This window comes from Calonectris borealis, chromosome 1 (assembly GCF_964195595.1).
Source record: "Calonectris borealis chromosome 1, bCalBor7.hap1.2, whole genome shotgun sequence".
NCBI classification, from domain to species: Eukaryota; Metazoa; Chordata; class Aves; order Procellariiformes; family Procellariidae; genus Calonectris; species Calonectris borealis.
In genome coordinates, this window is record NC_134312.1 from 186,216,882 (window position 1) to 186,232,797 (window position 15,916).

Here is a 15,916-nt window from a genome sequence, read left to right on the forward strand (position 1 = left end):
ACGCCCTGGCCGACGCAGCTGGGGCCGCAGCTCCCGGTGCCTGAGCAGCTCCCCGTGTCACCCCCGCCATCTGCTCCTCTCCCCAGGTCACCCTCTGTAACGAACCGGCCCAGCTGCCCCCGCGGCCATGTTCACAGACCGCTAACGGATCGAGCTGAGCAATAACCACAGACAGATGCCAGCACAACGCGGGCGGCGATGGCGATGGCGATGGGGAAGGGGCTCCCGGCGGTGGCTGAAGCGGCACTGCTGCCGCCTGCGAAGCCACAGGCTCACTGCAAGCGTAAACCAAGCCACGCAAGGCAGGCTGCTGCCCTTCTTCGTCCCTCTCTGGCGACTAGCAGCCATGGGGCTGGGTACGGACGATCCAGCCGTGTGTTCTTGTGATTCCCTCCTTGCAGCTGGCTCTGATGCCTGTTGCACCCTCCACCAGCAGCCCGGCGCTAAGCCGGTGCAGACATCCCCTCCTGACCGCACATTGTTGGGATGAGCAAGCCGAAATCAGCCAGAAGGAGAGACACACGCTGTCGGGAGTGACCATCAGAGGACGAGGGGCGATACTTCCCACTTGTTGAACTGTTGCAGGGTCTCAAGTTGTCTGGAAACCTCCCCAGCCCCCGGCCAAGCAGCTATGCCTGCTTGCAGGCCGAGGCGCTGCCCCCCCCGGCACGGCGCACCTGCACCGCCCGCCCGGCCCGCCGCTGCGGTCAGGGCAGGGCAGGGCCGGGCAGGGCAGGGCCGGGCCGGGCCGGGCCGGGCCGGGCCGCGGTGCCACCTCCCCCTCCCGCCCCCTCCGCCTCAGCCCCCAGTCCGGGCGAGCTATAAGAGGCGGTGGCGGTGGCGAGCCCAGGCCGTCTATGCTGGCGGCCGGAGGCGGGGGCGGCAGCGGGGTACCTCCGCCCGCCGCCGCCATGAAATCGCCTCAGGCCCAGCGGCCGGCGGGTCAAGGTGGGAGCGGCGGGCTGAGGGGGCGCGGCGGGACCCTTTCCCTCCGCCGGGGTGGGGGGCTCGGGACGCCGGGGGGTGTGGGCGTGGGGGGGGGGGGGGCGGGCGGCCGGTCTCCCCTCGCAGCGCGGGGTTCCGGAGGAGGGCAGCGCCCGGCGGGCCCTCACGCCGCTGCCGCCGCCCGGCAGCGCCGGGGGAGGACGGCGGCGGGGGCCTGGCGGAGGCGCTGGGCGAGTTCGACGCGGTGCTGGCGGAGTTCTCCTGCCCCGCCGGCCGGCGCCGCTTCCACTACGGCGAGCACCTGGAGCGCATGAAGCGGCGGAGCAGCGCCAGCGTCAGCGACGGCAGCGGCCTCAGCGACTCGGAGAGTGAGTGTCCGTCCGTCGGTCCGTCCGTCGGTCCCGGCTGTGCCCCGTCCCTGGGGGGCGGGGGGGAACAAAAGCGCGTGTTAAACCAGCGCGTCCCCTTCCTTGGGAGAAACGAGAAACTCGGGTTTTGTTTTGGTTTGGTTTTTTTTTTTTAAAAAAAAACCGCTCTTTCATTTACTTTCTGCGTTAGAAGTCGCGAAGATGCGAAGTTTGGCCCCGCTGGTTTTATTCTGCTGGTGTGGAACAGCCGGGAGGGAGGGAGGGGAGAGTGGCGGGAGGGGAGCCACGGCAAGGTGGGCTCCCGAGCAGCAAGGGCCGAAGAACTCGCGGGGGGGGGAGGTGGAGCTGCCAGCCGGCTGCTGAAGCACCGAGGCACCCCGGCGCCTTAGCAAAAAAAAGGTGTCTCTTGGGTTAACAGGGACCGTCCGTTGTATCTCAGCAGCTGAAGTATCCGTTGAGAGAGAGTGAACTAAAGTGTGCTTTCCAGCAGAGACTGAAACTCATCCGGATTTCTGGTTTAGCGTTGTCACTGTTTTGAAGGTGATAATTTTAAGCTAACTTGCACCCAGGTATACTGGACATAAACGAACGGTGCATGCAGAACATAGCACAAGAAGGGTGGGAAGCAGATGCTGTCTCATGACCTGCTTTGAGCAAGAAAGCATAGAATTGGAACTAAGTTTTTTCTAGTTAACTTGGAAAAAAGTTTTACCCCTCTTATTTTTTTGCTAGTCAGGGAGAGAAAACATCTTTCCTCTTCCATACAGTGAGGCTGGAAACTGCTCCTCTCCTCGGGAGCAGTAGACTCAAGGGCCACTTTGTCAGAAGTAAGTTCTGCTAAAAATGAGCTATACCCAGGTGTTTTTTTTAACTGTACAGGCAGTTTTAAGAAGCTTTTCTGTTTTTTCAGTTACTTAAAATAAAATTGCTCCTTTAATTTCTCATATGCATCTTTATCAGTTCAGTGATTTACCACACAGTTCTGTTGACTGAGCGCTGAAACATTAGTATAATCTTCCTAGTCCTTAAGCTGTGAGAGCGTAGCTTCTCTATATTATCAGAGCCCTTTATTTCATCATCATGGGTAGGATTCATGTCATTTCATTACAGGTAATGTTTTACCTACCCTGAACTTGGATACCTTAGCCAGGAGTGTCTTTGAGTGTTTTTTTTTTTCTGTAGTCAGTGGAGGTATGTGGCTCCAAATGCTGCTCTGTTGTTTCATAATGTAGTGGGTGAACCACTCCTTGCAAGAAGTAAACCTCCTTCCCTCTGAGGGAGATCTAGAAATGCACATCTCATTTAGGCTGGACACTTTTGGGTGGCCCAGGGTGTGTAAGGTGAGGTCTGCCTTTCCTGAGTCAAGCTGATGAAATATATGAGCCATGTTGTAAATTTAAGTCTGTTATTAACTGCAGCAATACAGCCCTAGTGTTACTATTTCTTGTGCAGTGTTCAGTATTGTAATATATTAACCTCTCACATACTTTTACCACAAATGTGACACTTAAATTAATAGAGTGAAGATTCTCTATCTCGTGAAATAATCTACTGTTGAGAAAACAAGAAAAAAACCACAACAGTATCAAGAACTTTTTCTTCTTGCATGGATAAAGACATCTGTAGTTGCTTAGCATATCTGCTGTGGTTCAGAAAACTTAAATCTTGAACAGTGCTTAAAATAGCTGTTTTAGGATGGACAGGAAGAGCCTTTTGAGGAAGATGGTGTTCTCTGACAGGGCAGGAGGCCTGGTGAGAAACAGCATGCTCATGCAAATTGGCAGACCAGATCTGCAGGAAGATCTGGGAAATAAAAATTGGTGTCAGAAATATGCACCGATTTAGGCTGAAGACATTAACAGGATAGCAGGATAGACAGGGTTTGATGGCTCTATACAAAGTCCTCGGGGATCTTGTATGAGGAACTTGTCAAGCTCCCAAATCCCATCCTGTGCTGGGGTTCCTCCCTTGGTGATGCATCATGTGAAAAGAGACTTTGGGGAAATCAGAAGTCACCGTCTTCTGGAAACGGGCACATACTGGACCAGGAGGTGCACTGAGGGTGACCTGTTGGCATCCAACGGTGTCAAGCATATGAGGATATGTTTAAGGGAAAGGAAACAGAAAATTAGCTGGCTCTCCTCGTTTCTCAGAACAGGCCCAGTAAAACTCTTATTCCTAAAGGCATCATGCAGTGTGGACAACTTCTTATTTTGAAGTTATATGGATTGGAGAGAAGTTGCAGATTTATAAAGAGCTCCTTTTATAAAACAGGCTCCAATGTCTGATGTAATATAGCTACACTCCCTACATCTGTTTAAAGAATAGAATACTTATCCAGGCTCTTTCTGTTCAGACTCAATTTTTTTTTCCCCCTAGGTTCACATTTCTTTTGGTCTCTATCATTTAGTGCAAATGTAGTGCTGAATTCATGACCTCGCTTTTCCCATGGTAATGCTTAGATTAAACATCACTGCAGGATCAAGGAGAAGCTGGGCTGAAAGAGCAAGTTCTGACAACGTGAATCTGTAGCAACGCAAAAGAAATTCCAGCAATATTATCTGCAGATAGTTTGAATGATCCTCTTGTTCACGAAGACTCTCTGTGTCTTTGCAAAATCTTGTTATCCAGTGCCAAGACTATTCCAAGTACACTTTGTCATGTATGTACAGAACAGTTCAGACTATCATATTTTAGTGCTATCTCTTCTTGTTCGTTGGTTAATCTAACTCTCCTAACTGATGTGGTGTGGCTGAAGGGTAGGCGTACGTATCTTTCGGCCACTCCTGCAGTGGTATCTTTTGGGTCTAGGGTGGGACTGTAAGGGGAGGTAACATTTTAAACTGTTGCAACCGTTTGTTCCGGGGCCCCTGAATCAGTCTTAAATTCAACTTTACGAGAAGCCAGTATCAAGTGGTCGTACTGGAACAATACTGTTTTGTAGTAGGGCGAGGAAAGCCTTTCCTTTCCTGGGGCTTCTGCCATGAGGATGAGCCCATTTAATTTAACAGAAGTATTTACAGAAGATTTTTATCAATATAGTTAATCCTGCAAATATTGTTTTTGACCTTAAAATCTCCTCTTGAGGGGACCTAGCTCCAAAAGTACTAATTGAAATTCTTATATTACCTATTTCAGGCTCTTAAGAAAAAACGAGAATTTGAAGATGCTACTGTGGAAAACAGGCATGATAGTACTTGGTTTTCCCACATTTTGTCCTGTTATTTGACTAGATGATCTTTGGACAAGGTCTGTCTTGGCTGTGGTTAAGTATTGTACATAACACAATGGACTCTAGACCTTACAGTAATAGAAAGGCTCGCATGTGCAGATGTTCATGATGATCTTAGTACTTGGCCCACAAGTATTACATTAACCACAACAGCTGATTGGGTCAGTGCTGGAAATCATGATTCAACTGGTGAGTTACTCCAACAGACATTCTTGAGTTGCTGGACTGTGAGTGAGTACCAGTTATGTCTCAGCTTGATGTATTCAACCGAATCAAATTATAACAGCTTTGTACTTTAGGTTATTAATCATGCTGAAACTTCTAAGCTGAGGGATACCTTATAACTCTTTGCTATTTACAGCATATGTTGGTTGTGATAAAATAGGATTTGTGTTAGAGTGCTGTGCTGGCAAAAGCCGCTAGTGGAGATGCAGCTATATTGGTGAACTCTTACAGATATCATTTGCTGCTTGTGTGTTGGAACAAGCTTGCAAAGAAAAGTGCAGGCTTGCCTGTGTAAATTGTATGTCCAGTCAGTGCATTGTGCTACGATGGTATATGGCAATGTCAGGACAGTCTTCCAAGTTTAGGCTTAGGATAATGAATGGAAAGTTGGACTTTATGAGAGGTTGTGAAGGGAAGCGCTTTAACATTTCTTGTGCCAAAGCTATAACACCACCAAAAAGCTAAATGATAGTCTGTTGTTGTGCTCTCAGAAGTGTTTCACACTTCTAGCTCTGGGTGTGTTTTCTTGAGACAGGTTCAGCTCCCAGTCTCTCGATTAAAAGCATTGCAAAATAAATGCATCGATTCAATTCTTGCACTCATACAGCCCGCAGTGTATCTTCATAGTTATTTTTAGGAGTACGTAAATGCTTTCTGACAAATACCTCCTGTTTTTAAACATGACAAAAAACACTGAGTGCATCTAGAACTTCTAATTTTATAATTTCAAAATGAAACAGGTGCAGGTTTACTAAGGGATTGAACAATATCTGTTAGCACCCAATGCCTGGTGTAGTGCAAGCATTCGTGGTTACGTGCCATGGATGTCTCCATGTGCTTGTGCTAATGCCTACACTATCTAGAGATGAAGCATCATCCGCTGCTAATACTGCAGCACTCATCCTGAAAAGCCTGTTTACATTCGCAATCTTGCAATATATGACTGTAGAGAAGGTACAGAAAAAGGCAACATAAATGATTAAAGACATAAAATAGTTTGCAAATGATTAAATAGACTGGGACTGTCAGGCTAGAGAAGAGAGAGATGTCTTAGGTGGGGACAAGCTAGTCTTCCAGAAAATCTTAAGTGACCTTAGGAAAGTGATTGTTACCTCACCCAGTCTGAAGAAATCAAATTAAACCAGCATGCTTTGAAGAAATAAGAGGAGCTATTTCTTCTCATGGTGTATAGTTAAACTGTAAAATATATTGCCCTAAGGTATCATGGACGTTAAAAGTTTACACACTCAAAAAAAACCTAGAAAAAATCACAGTGGGAGGGACGGGGTCATTGGGGACTGCTGTAGGCTGATGCTGCTGCTGTCTTAGAAAAGATATTGATCTGTGCATTGCTAGAACTTGGTAGAGTTTATCTTGAAACTATCAGTGTGTGGCTGCACCACTCTTTAACTCTTCTATAGGCATCTGCTATGAGTCACTATGAGAGACAGAATGTGGAGTAGGTGAGCCTTTGGTCTTAGCAGCAAATCCCAGTCTTAAATGATGAAGAGGGGAACATTTCAAGGAGGTGGATTTTTTCTGCGAACTTCTAATGGCCTCTCTCTAACAAGAAGGCAATACAATATTTATAAGGAAAAAATGAAGCAAGACTCTCATGGAGAAGTAACCTTTTATTAAATCATCTGAGAAATAATGTTTTATTAAATTACTGATACATTCAAGGGGAAGAAAACCCAGAAGTGTCAGGTACATAGGCTTTTCTCCAGGTATTTCAATTTAATGAGGAATATGCTTTTTTGTAAGATTTCCTGTTCACACCTCTCCAGCATACCTGTTTCTCTCTTACACTTTAAAAACGAAGCATTAGTAAAGGGGAAGATTGGCATCGGAAACACTGCCTCACAGATAGTAAGCACGATGGGGGAGTGGAAGGGTAAGCTTTGTCTGTAATGAGAAGGCACGCTTGTATGTCTGAATTTCAGGCTTCCTAGATCACTTCCTTGTAACTGTGTGATTTGAAATCTTTTAAATCATGAAGCCTAGATGTGTTGATAGTGAAAAGGTGTGATTTTTGTGTCAATGTTGGAACAGATGTTTGTTAGCTAGGCAAAAATCCCACAAAAAATAAACAATGCAGGCATGTGTAACTGTGGTTATGATCAAAGTAAACACTATCCTTGAGGGCTGCAACATAGGTATTTTGAAACAAGCTCTTTGCATCATGAATATTTCTCGCTTCTACTGGTGGCATTAGAAATTCCCGGGTTTATCTCGTTTTTTTTTAGCAAGTAGGCTATGTTCTGACTAGGAATGAGTTGTGCAGTGTGTTCATTAAATACTGAACTATTGTTTTATAATAAATTCATGGCTTGTAGAGACTTAAGTGGAATTTTGAAGTTCTGCTCTGAAAACTTTAGGGATGTGATTTATTTTTTCCTCCTAAAACTTTCCCCACTGAAAACTGCAGTAAAAATTTACCGACTCCAGTGCTCTTTAAAATTGTATCCTGAAGTATGGTACTAGAAAGAGCATAGTATTAAAGAAGTCAGACAGCCGAACTTTTCCATTGTGTGTTTTAAAATGAAAAGTTTGCGGGTTTCCTCCTTCAGTTAATTATTGCCCAGAACCTTTCAGTTGCTCATTTCATGGGGACATTCTATATTTACATGGTATTGCTGTGGTTTTCTGTGTGGTTTAACCATATACTGGAACAGCAAAGGTCAATACTAACTACAGATTACTTTGCCAGGGTAAAATACACCCATATTTATTCCAACCCCCTAATTTTGCAGCTATTGGCTTAGTTTGACTCATGTAAATCAACTCAGCAGTTTTAAGTCTCAGATTTTAAGGCCTTTTTTTAAAGAGGCAGTTTGAGTGTTTTTTAATAACAGCCAAAGGGACATCGTTTATATATGTGCATAGGCAGTAGCATTAAAATACAAAGTGAAAAATAAGTAATGAATGATAGATAAACTTGCATCGCGGTGGGAGAGAAGGGGCTGGATGAGGAAGGAGAGCAGTGATGAGAGATCCTTGGCATCAGCCTCTGGTTATTGGGTTGCAGGGGATGTTGTATTTGTGTGGCAGTGGAAGTCTTCCAAGGGCCATTATTGGAGGTGAATGAGCAAATCTTGGCTGTGGCAGCTGGTAGAGAGCAAGGACTGAAGTGTCCTTTTCCCAGAGCTTTCTGCCCTACAGCTACACTCTGCCAAAGCAGATATTTTTGTGCGATGGTTATCACAAGTATTTCTTTTAACAATACATTGTTTTCCACAGTTATAATGACCTTGATGGCAGAGTCAATGCATTCCTCCTTCCATCACCAGAATTTCTGCTGCTGGGTGGCATGTGTAAGCCACAGCCAGTAGCTAAAGTATGTTTGTGCTTTTTGAGAAAGATAAATGTTGATATTTTCCTGAAACTATTAATATTACAACCCATCAGAAGATATCACTGTTTTGTGAAAACATTTGTGAAAACCTTTTGAAACTGGAAGAAAAACATTCAGATATTTAAAGCAACAGTTCTGTCTTATTTTCTCTTTGCCCAATTGTCAATATTTCCCAGGGTGATGTTTGTGGAAGCCAATATGAAATAACGTTTTCTGGCTTCAGTACATTGCAAGGTGAGCGGTCAGTACTTTCAACTGCTTATGGGAGGAGTATGGAGAGAAAACCACAAAAAGAATCAAAGGTGACTGCTAGCTCAGATCTATACATGGAAGTAAATAAAAAGAATTGTGTGGATAGTTTCGGCCAATTTAAATGGCTTATTAAAGCTTCTGTAATTTGAGTTGCCCTCACCAGCATTCAGAAAAAGAACATTTTATTCCAGCTATATATAAGAGCAACTGGAGCTTTGGATTTTGTGTACGAAAAGAATTGGTTTGTAATATAAATTCCCAGCACTGCAACATTTGGTGTCTGGATACTAGCAGCATAGACTCCACATTAAAAGTACACTCAGTTTTGTAGCTGTTGTTCTCTGGATTATTTTTTTATTAATTCAACTAGCTCTAAAACGTTTAAAATATGAAAACATTTGGAAGTTCTTGTTCTGCTCTTTTCAAATACATTGCCTGCAAAGTGCTTTATCTTTGATGGTCTGTTCTGTCAGTGTTTCAGTGAGTTGTACTCTTGGCTACAGGACTGTTTGTGTAAGGTGTTACGAGTTATTTGGCTTTTTTTGTGATGGTAGAGGGTTTTGTCCTGAACAGCTAGAATTTTCCATTCTAAATGTCTTGGTCACTGGGGTTTGCATCTTGGCTGAAAAGAAAGGTGGTTTTAGTTGAAACTTGGTCTATAAGCCGATTTCAACAGGAAATTTATCATCCCTTTAACTGTTACTTTCAGTCCATTAATGTAAAGGGTTTGTGTTGCATAGTACAACAGTGGTGACACATCATTGCAAAGCAGTGCCAGATTCCCTGTCCCCCCCCTTAGGTTGTTTTTTGGGGGGTTTAGGAGCTACTTTTAAAATCGCTTATTTTTCCATTTTTCTATCTAAAATGATCTCAATTCTGCATTGTACTCCTCAAATCTTTTTTTATATCTGAAGTTTCAGTTAGACTGGTTTTGAACTGCTCAGGTTTAGAGAGGAGAACAGGCACTGAAGATAAAGAAATTACAATAAAAAGCTAGTATGGAGAAGCATACCACCCTTTCTGAACAAGAAATACCAACTGATGGCTGATTTGGGCAAGCAGTAGTCCCAGGTAACAGATGTCATTCGCATCATCGCTCATGTTTGCACAGCGGTGCACGTGTGTTTGCTGGAGCAGCATGCCAGGTGATTGCAGAGCAAACGGAAAGATGTGGTGCTGCGGTGGGTCACCATGCTTGTGAAAGAGGAAGATATTCTTGTGTGAAGCTTCTCATACAAGCCTCTCTGGTGTGTATTGCAACAGAGGTAGGCTTGGAAGCCAGCACAGAAGAAACAAATAGACAGTTAGTCTAGGGCTGAGGAAACATTGGACAGGCTTGGTAGATGCAGTTGTCCTGTCCTGTCTGGTCTGACTTGTCACTGTACTTGTATACCCCTGTGGAGGGTGGGCTTATGCTGCTAATGACTGCCGGCTAGAGGAGATGGGGTGTGGATACAACGGTCTTCTTCCCGAAGATAGTGGAAACTTATGGTAGAGGAGTAGTCAGCTGGAGGATGGTCTCCAAGTTTGATATCTGCAAAGATCATGGCAGTGTTCAGTGAAGGTGCAGATGTGCAGATCTTGGCAAGGCAAGCTGTGGTCCTTCCCCTTTTTTGCCAATTCAGCAAGACACCCTTAATTTAACTAAGGCAGACATCTCCTGGTGTAGCAAATGGGACAGGTGGCCAAAGTGGTGTGACAATTCTGACTGGGCTGGACTTCATGCTGCAGTGTAACCACCTCCTAGGCGGGGGCTCCAAGGACAAATGCTGTTTGTGCTGCAGGGAGGCAAAATTGCTGGCCTCAATGGTAAGCAGTGGTAGTCACTACCCCGTATAATGAGACATACGTTTATTTCTTAGGAAATGTGCCAAATAAATGGAGACCATTGTCATGTTCATATTACAATGGTTTCTTTTTGTAGAACTGCAGTTTTCAGGTCAGTGGCTCAAAATTCAGGAACCAGCAGTTTGTCTCTCTAACACAGTGACAATTCCTCCTTCCAGTGGAGCCATGATTAATATGTTGTGTGCACTGTGAATCATGGAACTCTTTTTATGAAAAGAGACAAGATAAAGATCATTTTTTTGATACTTTTGAAACTTAAGGCCTTGTCTAAAATCCAGGAACATCAGAACGATATTGGAACCTTTCCCATTGCTTTCCATGGCATTTAAAAGCTTTCTTTGAAAGACCACCTAAAATAAGATTGCAGAACATCTTGTGTACAGACTTACTGCTTTGTGAACTCCAGAGAGTTACAGAATAAAAGAAAACTAAAATATGCTAGACAATTTATCTCAAACACAAGAACTAAAGCAGCAGAATATGGAGAAATACGTGTGTTTGCTTCAGGGATGAGGACAAAGCTGAACATATTCTCTGTTCTGGGGGACTGTCCTTGTCCTGGAGCTCTCTATTCAGCTTTTCTAATGGCTTTTGAAAAATTCAGGTAACCAGAATTTCCCAGAATATTGCGAATCAGGCAGGTCATACCAGGCCTAATTTAGTGGATGTGGGATAATTGCCATTCCTGTAATATGCTGACTGCAGGGAAAGCTGACACTTTCCTTACTGGGAGTGGGGATTGGGCCTAGGATTGCTTGCTTTTTAACAGTAGGTGTGTGAACAACAGCCTTCACACAATGGATGATTTATCTATCCCTCTGGTTTTGAAGTCTGTAAATTTGAGTTCTACAGACTTTGAAGCCCATATGGGAAAGGCCCTATTTCTGTTTTTAATTCTATTGCAAAATTGCAGGAAATTGTTAATTTTAATTTATAATGTAACTTTTTTACAGGTGCAGATTCACTCTACAGAAATAGTTTCAGCCTCAGCGATGAAAAGCTTAACTCTCCAACTGCATCTATTCCAAGTTTGCCATCCCCATCAGTAACTCCATGTAAAGGTAAACTTAACTTTAACTGTTGACGTTTCTTCCTAATTCTCAACTATATAGGCTTCTTTCTGTGAGCCAGGATTCATATGCATGCGTTGACTCTTTTCTTAAAATTACAACAAAACTAAGGATTACTGCTAAACACACTACAGATGCAAGTATTATTGTGTTGATCATAAATGACAGTAACACACTGCATTAGGTGACGCAGCAACTCTTTTGGTTTTGAAATGCCAGGCTAAAGAAAATCACAGTTTTTTGGTTAATCGGGGATTGTGGTGCTCCTTACAGAATACAACACTTCAGAATTAACTTGGGTTATTTCCAACTTAAGCAACTTAAGTAGCTTAAGTGTCCCATCTATATACAGAAATACTTCGCCTGAATGCAGGGGTGCAGTAGGTGACTCAGAAGCCGTATGCTGCCATTCAAATTAACACAATTACTCAGATCCATGTAGACCTTGCACTGCTGATACAAGCATGTACTAGTAATTTCTTCCTCCTTTGTAGCTATGCTGTTTGAGTGACTTCTGTCTTGCAGCTGATCTAACTCCCCAGGAGCTTGTTTCTTTCAGGTTAACTTAGATTAACTCTGGAGTAGACATAGCAATGAATGAACAGACATACATACGTCCTACACAGTGCTTTCATTACAACTAGTCTTCTCAGATGCATGCTCAAGAGCTTTTCACACTTTCATGTCTTCCACATTGACCAGTCACAAAAAAAAAGTAAAATGCTTTTTTGCTAATTAGCGTGATACTAGGGAGAAATGATGATTAACAGTTAATAAGAAGTAGCAAAAAAAAAAAAAACCAGTTCAGTTGAACTGGCAGGAAATACTTGGCAAGGAATTACACTAAAGGTCAAGATGCTCTTCCTGATGAGAAGACAGAAGGACAGAAATAGAGTTGGAACAGGCTTGGAATAGACCACAGCAATGAGATGAGGAAGCCACTTGCAGTAAAACTAGATTGAATGGAACCAGTGCTGTTCTCAGGAGTGGAAATTTGGTGTCTGTTTGGATCCAAATTTACAATGTATGGATGAAGATTAAAGGATCTGACATCACAGCAAATCCACTGATACCGACATGATCTAAGAGGTTTAGATTTGGGCAGGACTGGGAGCTAATTGGGTAGAATTTGGTTGGGGCCATGAATCCAGTAGCTGAATACATGCAAAAAGGAAGAATCCCACAGTAGCAAGGATATGGATTAGTTGACCTATAGCTTTTTTCTCCACTTCAACCTCTGCTTTTTAAGGAAACTAAACGGGGGATTGCTTTGCTTTTGTCAAATGGAAAACTATAAAAGCTAGAATTTTAAATTGGTCTCCCCTGTTTTCTAAGAATGCATTTGGACGTTGCAGCAACCCTACTGAATTTTTCTGAAAATAATCCAGAGCATGTTTGATACCACTGAAAATGATTTGGGGGATTGTGTCGTTCCAGTGTTTCTTTTGGCCAGAGAAATATGTCACGTCTAAGCAGTACTGACTGTCTCTTATTTTGCAGCAAAGCTTGGAGACACAAAAGAATTGGAAGACTTCATTGCTCATCTTGACAGGACACTAGCAAGTACGTAGATTTTTATTAGTAGGCTGCATCTCACTTGGTACTGTCAAAAAGTGATGAAAGCCAATGTATGGGGGAAGGGAAAAGGGAAGGGTAGCCATAGTTTCATATAATGTGGCTTCATTTTAGTTTGCTAGTCCTATGGATCATTATGTGGATAAGAAGGTAAAATAGACTAAATTCTGGTCTTTGCCTAAATGTTCAAGGTGTGCAGTTTGGCTCGTGTGACAAAGGCTGTACTCTGATGAACCTCTGTCCCCACCTCTGAGGCAGCTGCAGTTCACCCCTCCTTGACAGTGTATAGATCAAGTAAACATCACTTTCTTAAATACTCAAACTCAGATAAAAAGTTGGGTTTCTTCATTATAAAGCTAAGTAACTGGAGGAGTAACTGTAGCTGAGGGGAAACTTTTTTTTTATTCTAGACCTTGCTTTATGAAAGAATTAAGGAGCAGATATCTGTATCTATTAACTTAGACTAAATATCAAAATCCTGTTTGTTCTTGTCTTTACTAGGAATGGCATTTAGATAACTTTTTCTGTCACTATCTAGAAATTGTATTTTCCAGTTACAGTACTAGGTTCTTCATTACGATTTGTAAAGGAAAACAACAAACCCAAAAAGCACCCTCCTATTCCAACCATGTACTCTGCCTATTCTTTCTGCTTTTTCCTGTGCTGTTATGGACATGATACTGTTGTTTTTTTTTTTAATGGAACCAGACTGTAGAGCCCAAACCAACAAATTGTAGGGCTAGACCTAAATAGCAGCATGAACAAACCCCCAATAAATTATGAACTGAGAGTTTCTTGTATTCATTAGGTATTTTCCCTGTAATTCTTGAAGCCTTGGCCATCTGCCTTGGACTTAAGACGGCTGCCCTTATGAGCTTCCTACTTTCCTGTCATCTTACTTGTATCTTAATCCTGGTTTCACTTCTCTTACTTAAAATATATTTCCAGTTTCCTGACATATATCATGGGCGCACGCTTGAGCTAACTCTGTCTTTACCACTGAAACCTCATTGACAGATTGCTCTTCTGAAAAACTCCTGAGTTTGAAGGTTTTTGCAGAACAATGAAACCCCCAAACCAAATATTTACATCGCTGTATCTTGCACAGCCATGTTGCAGCTAACTCTTAAGGGGCTGCCTATAGTATATTGGTTCCATTGTCCCCTTGCAAGGCACATCTAAGGAGAGGCCCAGGATTGCCACCTGCTGTAGTGGTTTTGGGGTTTTTTTTGTTGTTGGTTTTTTTTTTCTCCCAAATAAGCAAATCTCTAGTTACTTCAGCAGAGTCTTATTTATATACAGTGTCACTTGTCTTACCGTGATATGCTGTCTTTATCGTACACGGAAATTCTGAGGAAAAAGTCCAACTTCCCTCTGATATTTATCACATTTTTGAGGAGTTGTTGTATTTATAGGCTTGAAGTTACACAGAACTTTGTACAGATGTCTTTTCAAGCCTAATGCACTTGTTAGAACAGTAATCTTTTGGCTCTTATGTTAATTAAAACCAGGCATAATTTTGGCCTGTCAGGCAGTCTAGCAATCTTAGCTGGGCATAGATAGGGTGTCTGGTATGTCAACAGCATGCAATCTTATTTAATATAGAACTTAATGATCCTTCTTGTTTTGTATTTCCAGGTATGTGAAATGAATCTTTGGCACTGTGCTTGCCTATGAATCTCCTCTGATGGATAAGTGACATCAATCATTGAGAACTGCTGCCCTTGTCTGATAACTTTGCTACCCAAGATATTCACCTTCTGAACATAACCTTTGTAAACTCCTACAAGTATTTAACTGGCAACATCAGTTTTGTAACTTTGCAGCAGATGGAATAAGATAACTGAAGTGTTACAGCTGTATTTTGCTTTAAAATACAGCTTAAATTTTTAATTTAAAGTTGCTTTTATGAAAATATATTTGTAATTTTATATAGTTGAGAACTTTTAATGCTTTTTTCCATTATAATATATTTTTGTATGCAAATAAACCCTGAACTGGAATCCAGATGTCTGAAAGCTTCATAGGAACATGCAAACTCTGAAACATAAGTACAAATAAAGCTCTTATTGAAAACATCAAGCTTTAAAATATCTGATAAGGGTGTATTTCCTGCTAGGCAAAATGTTATGCTGGCTTCATGTGGAACTTCATATTTTTCTTTTCAAATTGCTTAAATAAGAGAATTTTGTACTATGTAAAATGAATACAATCAGGAAAATAATAAAATTGGTCAAACTGTTAGTTCAGATTTGCTTTAATACAAATGAAATAATACTGACTTAGTACAGATTTGAACAATAACACCTATTTGAAACCTTATGTAAAAGCTAGCTTTAAAATTACATACCATTCTACATGAAATACTAATTGGGAGGTCAGACATTTAGGCCCGTGGGTTTAAAGGTATGGAGATCCCACAGCACCAAGAAAATACTTAAGTGTCTGGATGTTTCTGATACCAGACCCTTGGGTCCAAAACAGTCTACCACTCTAAAAAGACTTCCTGGCCATCAGTGTTATGCTGAAAGAGTGGAAGGTGAACCTGTATTTTTATAAGGAACCTGATTCTTTCCATATGCATTAGGCACTGGAGATGTCATTATGTGAGCTCTCTTCCAGCTACTGCAGGCATTACCCTTGGCTCTGCTGTCTGAGGTACTCGTGCAATTGCTGTCTAATCCGTTCAGACCAAGTGAGCTGGGATTGTTTGAACTCCAGGTCTTATTTTGACCAAAGCAGGCGAGTGAGCAGTTGCATGAGTTGTTCAGATACTACGCCCCCTTCGTCTGTTACCATCTTTGAGTGGGTCTGTGTCTGGGGAAGGTTGTGTTTGTGCTGTGGCACAGCTTAGTTGCTTAGGGACCTTAAAGGATGGATTTGGACCTGTCTTCTGCAGCTGGGGGAAAGTCTACTGTGTGTTTGCTAATGGAAATACCATGAGGATGATGCAAATCCATCTCCCTGCTTTGGATTTTCTAAAAATTGACCAAAACTTGCATCTTGTTAAACACCATATGATTTTTCCAGTTTTATTCATTAGTAA

The 15,916-nt window shown here is 42.6% G+C and overlaps 1 protein-coding gene across 1 annotated transcript; it reads left to right on the forward strand.

Annotated features, from left to right (window-relative positions):
* Nucleotides 1-818: 818 nt before the first annotated feature.
* Nucleotides 819-15,114, forward strand: RGCC (regulator of cell cycle). The gene is made up of 5 exons (XM_075139822.1): nt 819-948; nt 1,134-1,313; nt 11,179-11,286; nt 12,796-12,858; nt 14,509-15,114. Exons 1-5 carry the CDS (start codon nt 858-860, stop codon nt 14,514-14,516), a joined length of 450 nt encoding a protein of 149 aa, XP_074995923.1. The 5' UTR covers nt 819-857; the 3' UTR covers nt 14,517-15,114.
* Nucleotides 15,115-15,916: the final 802 nt, after the last annotated feature.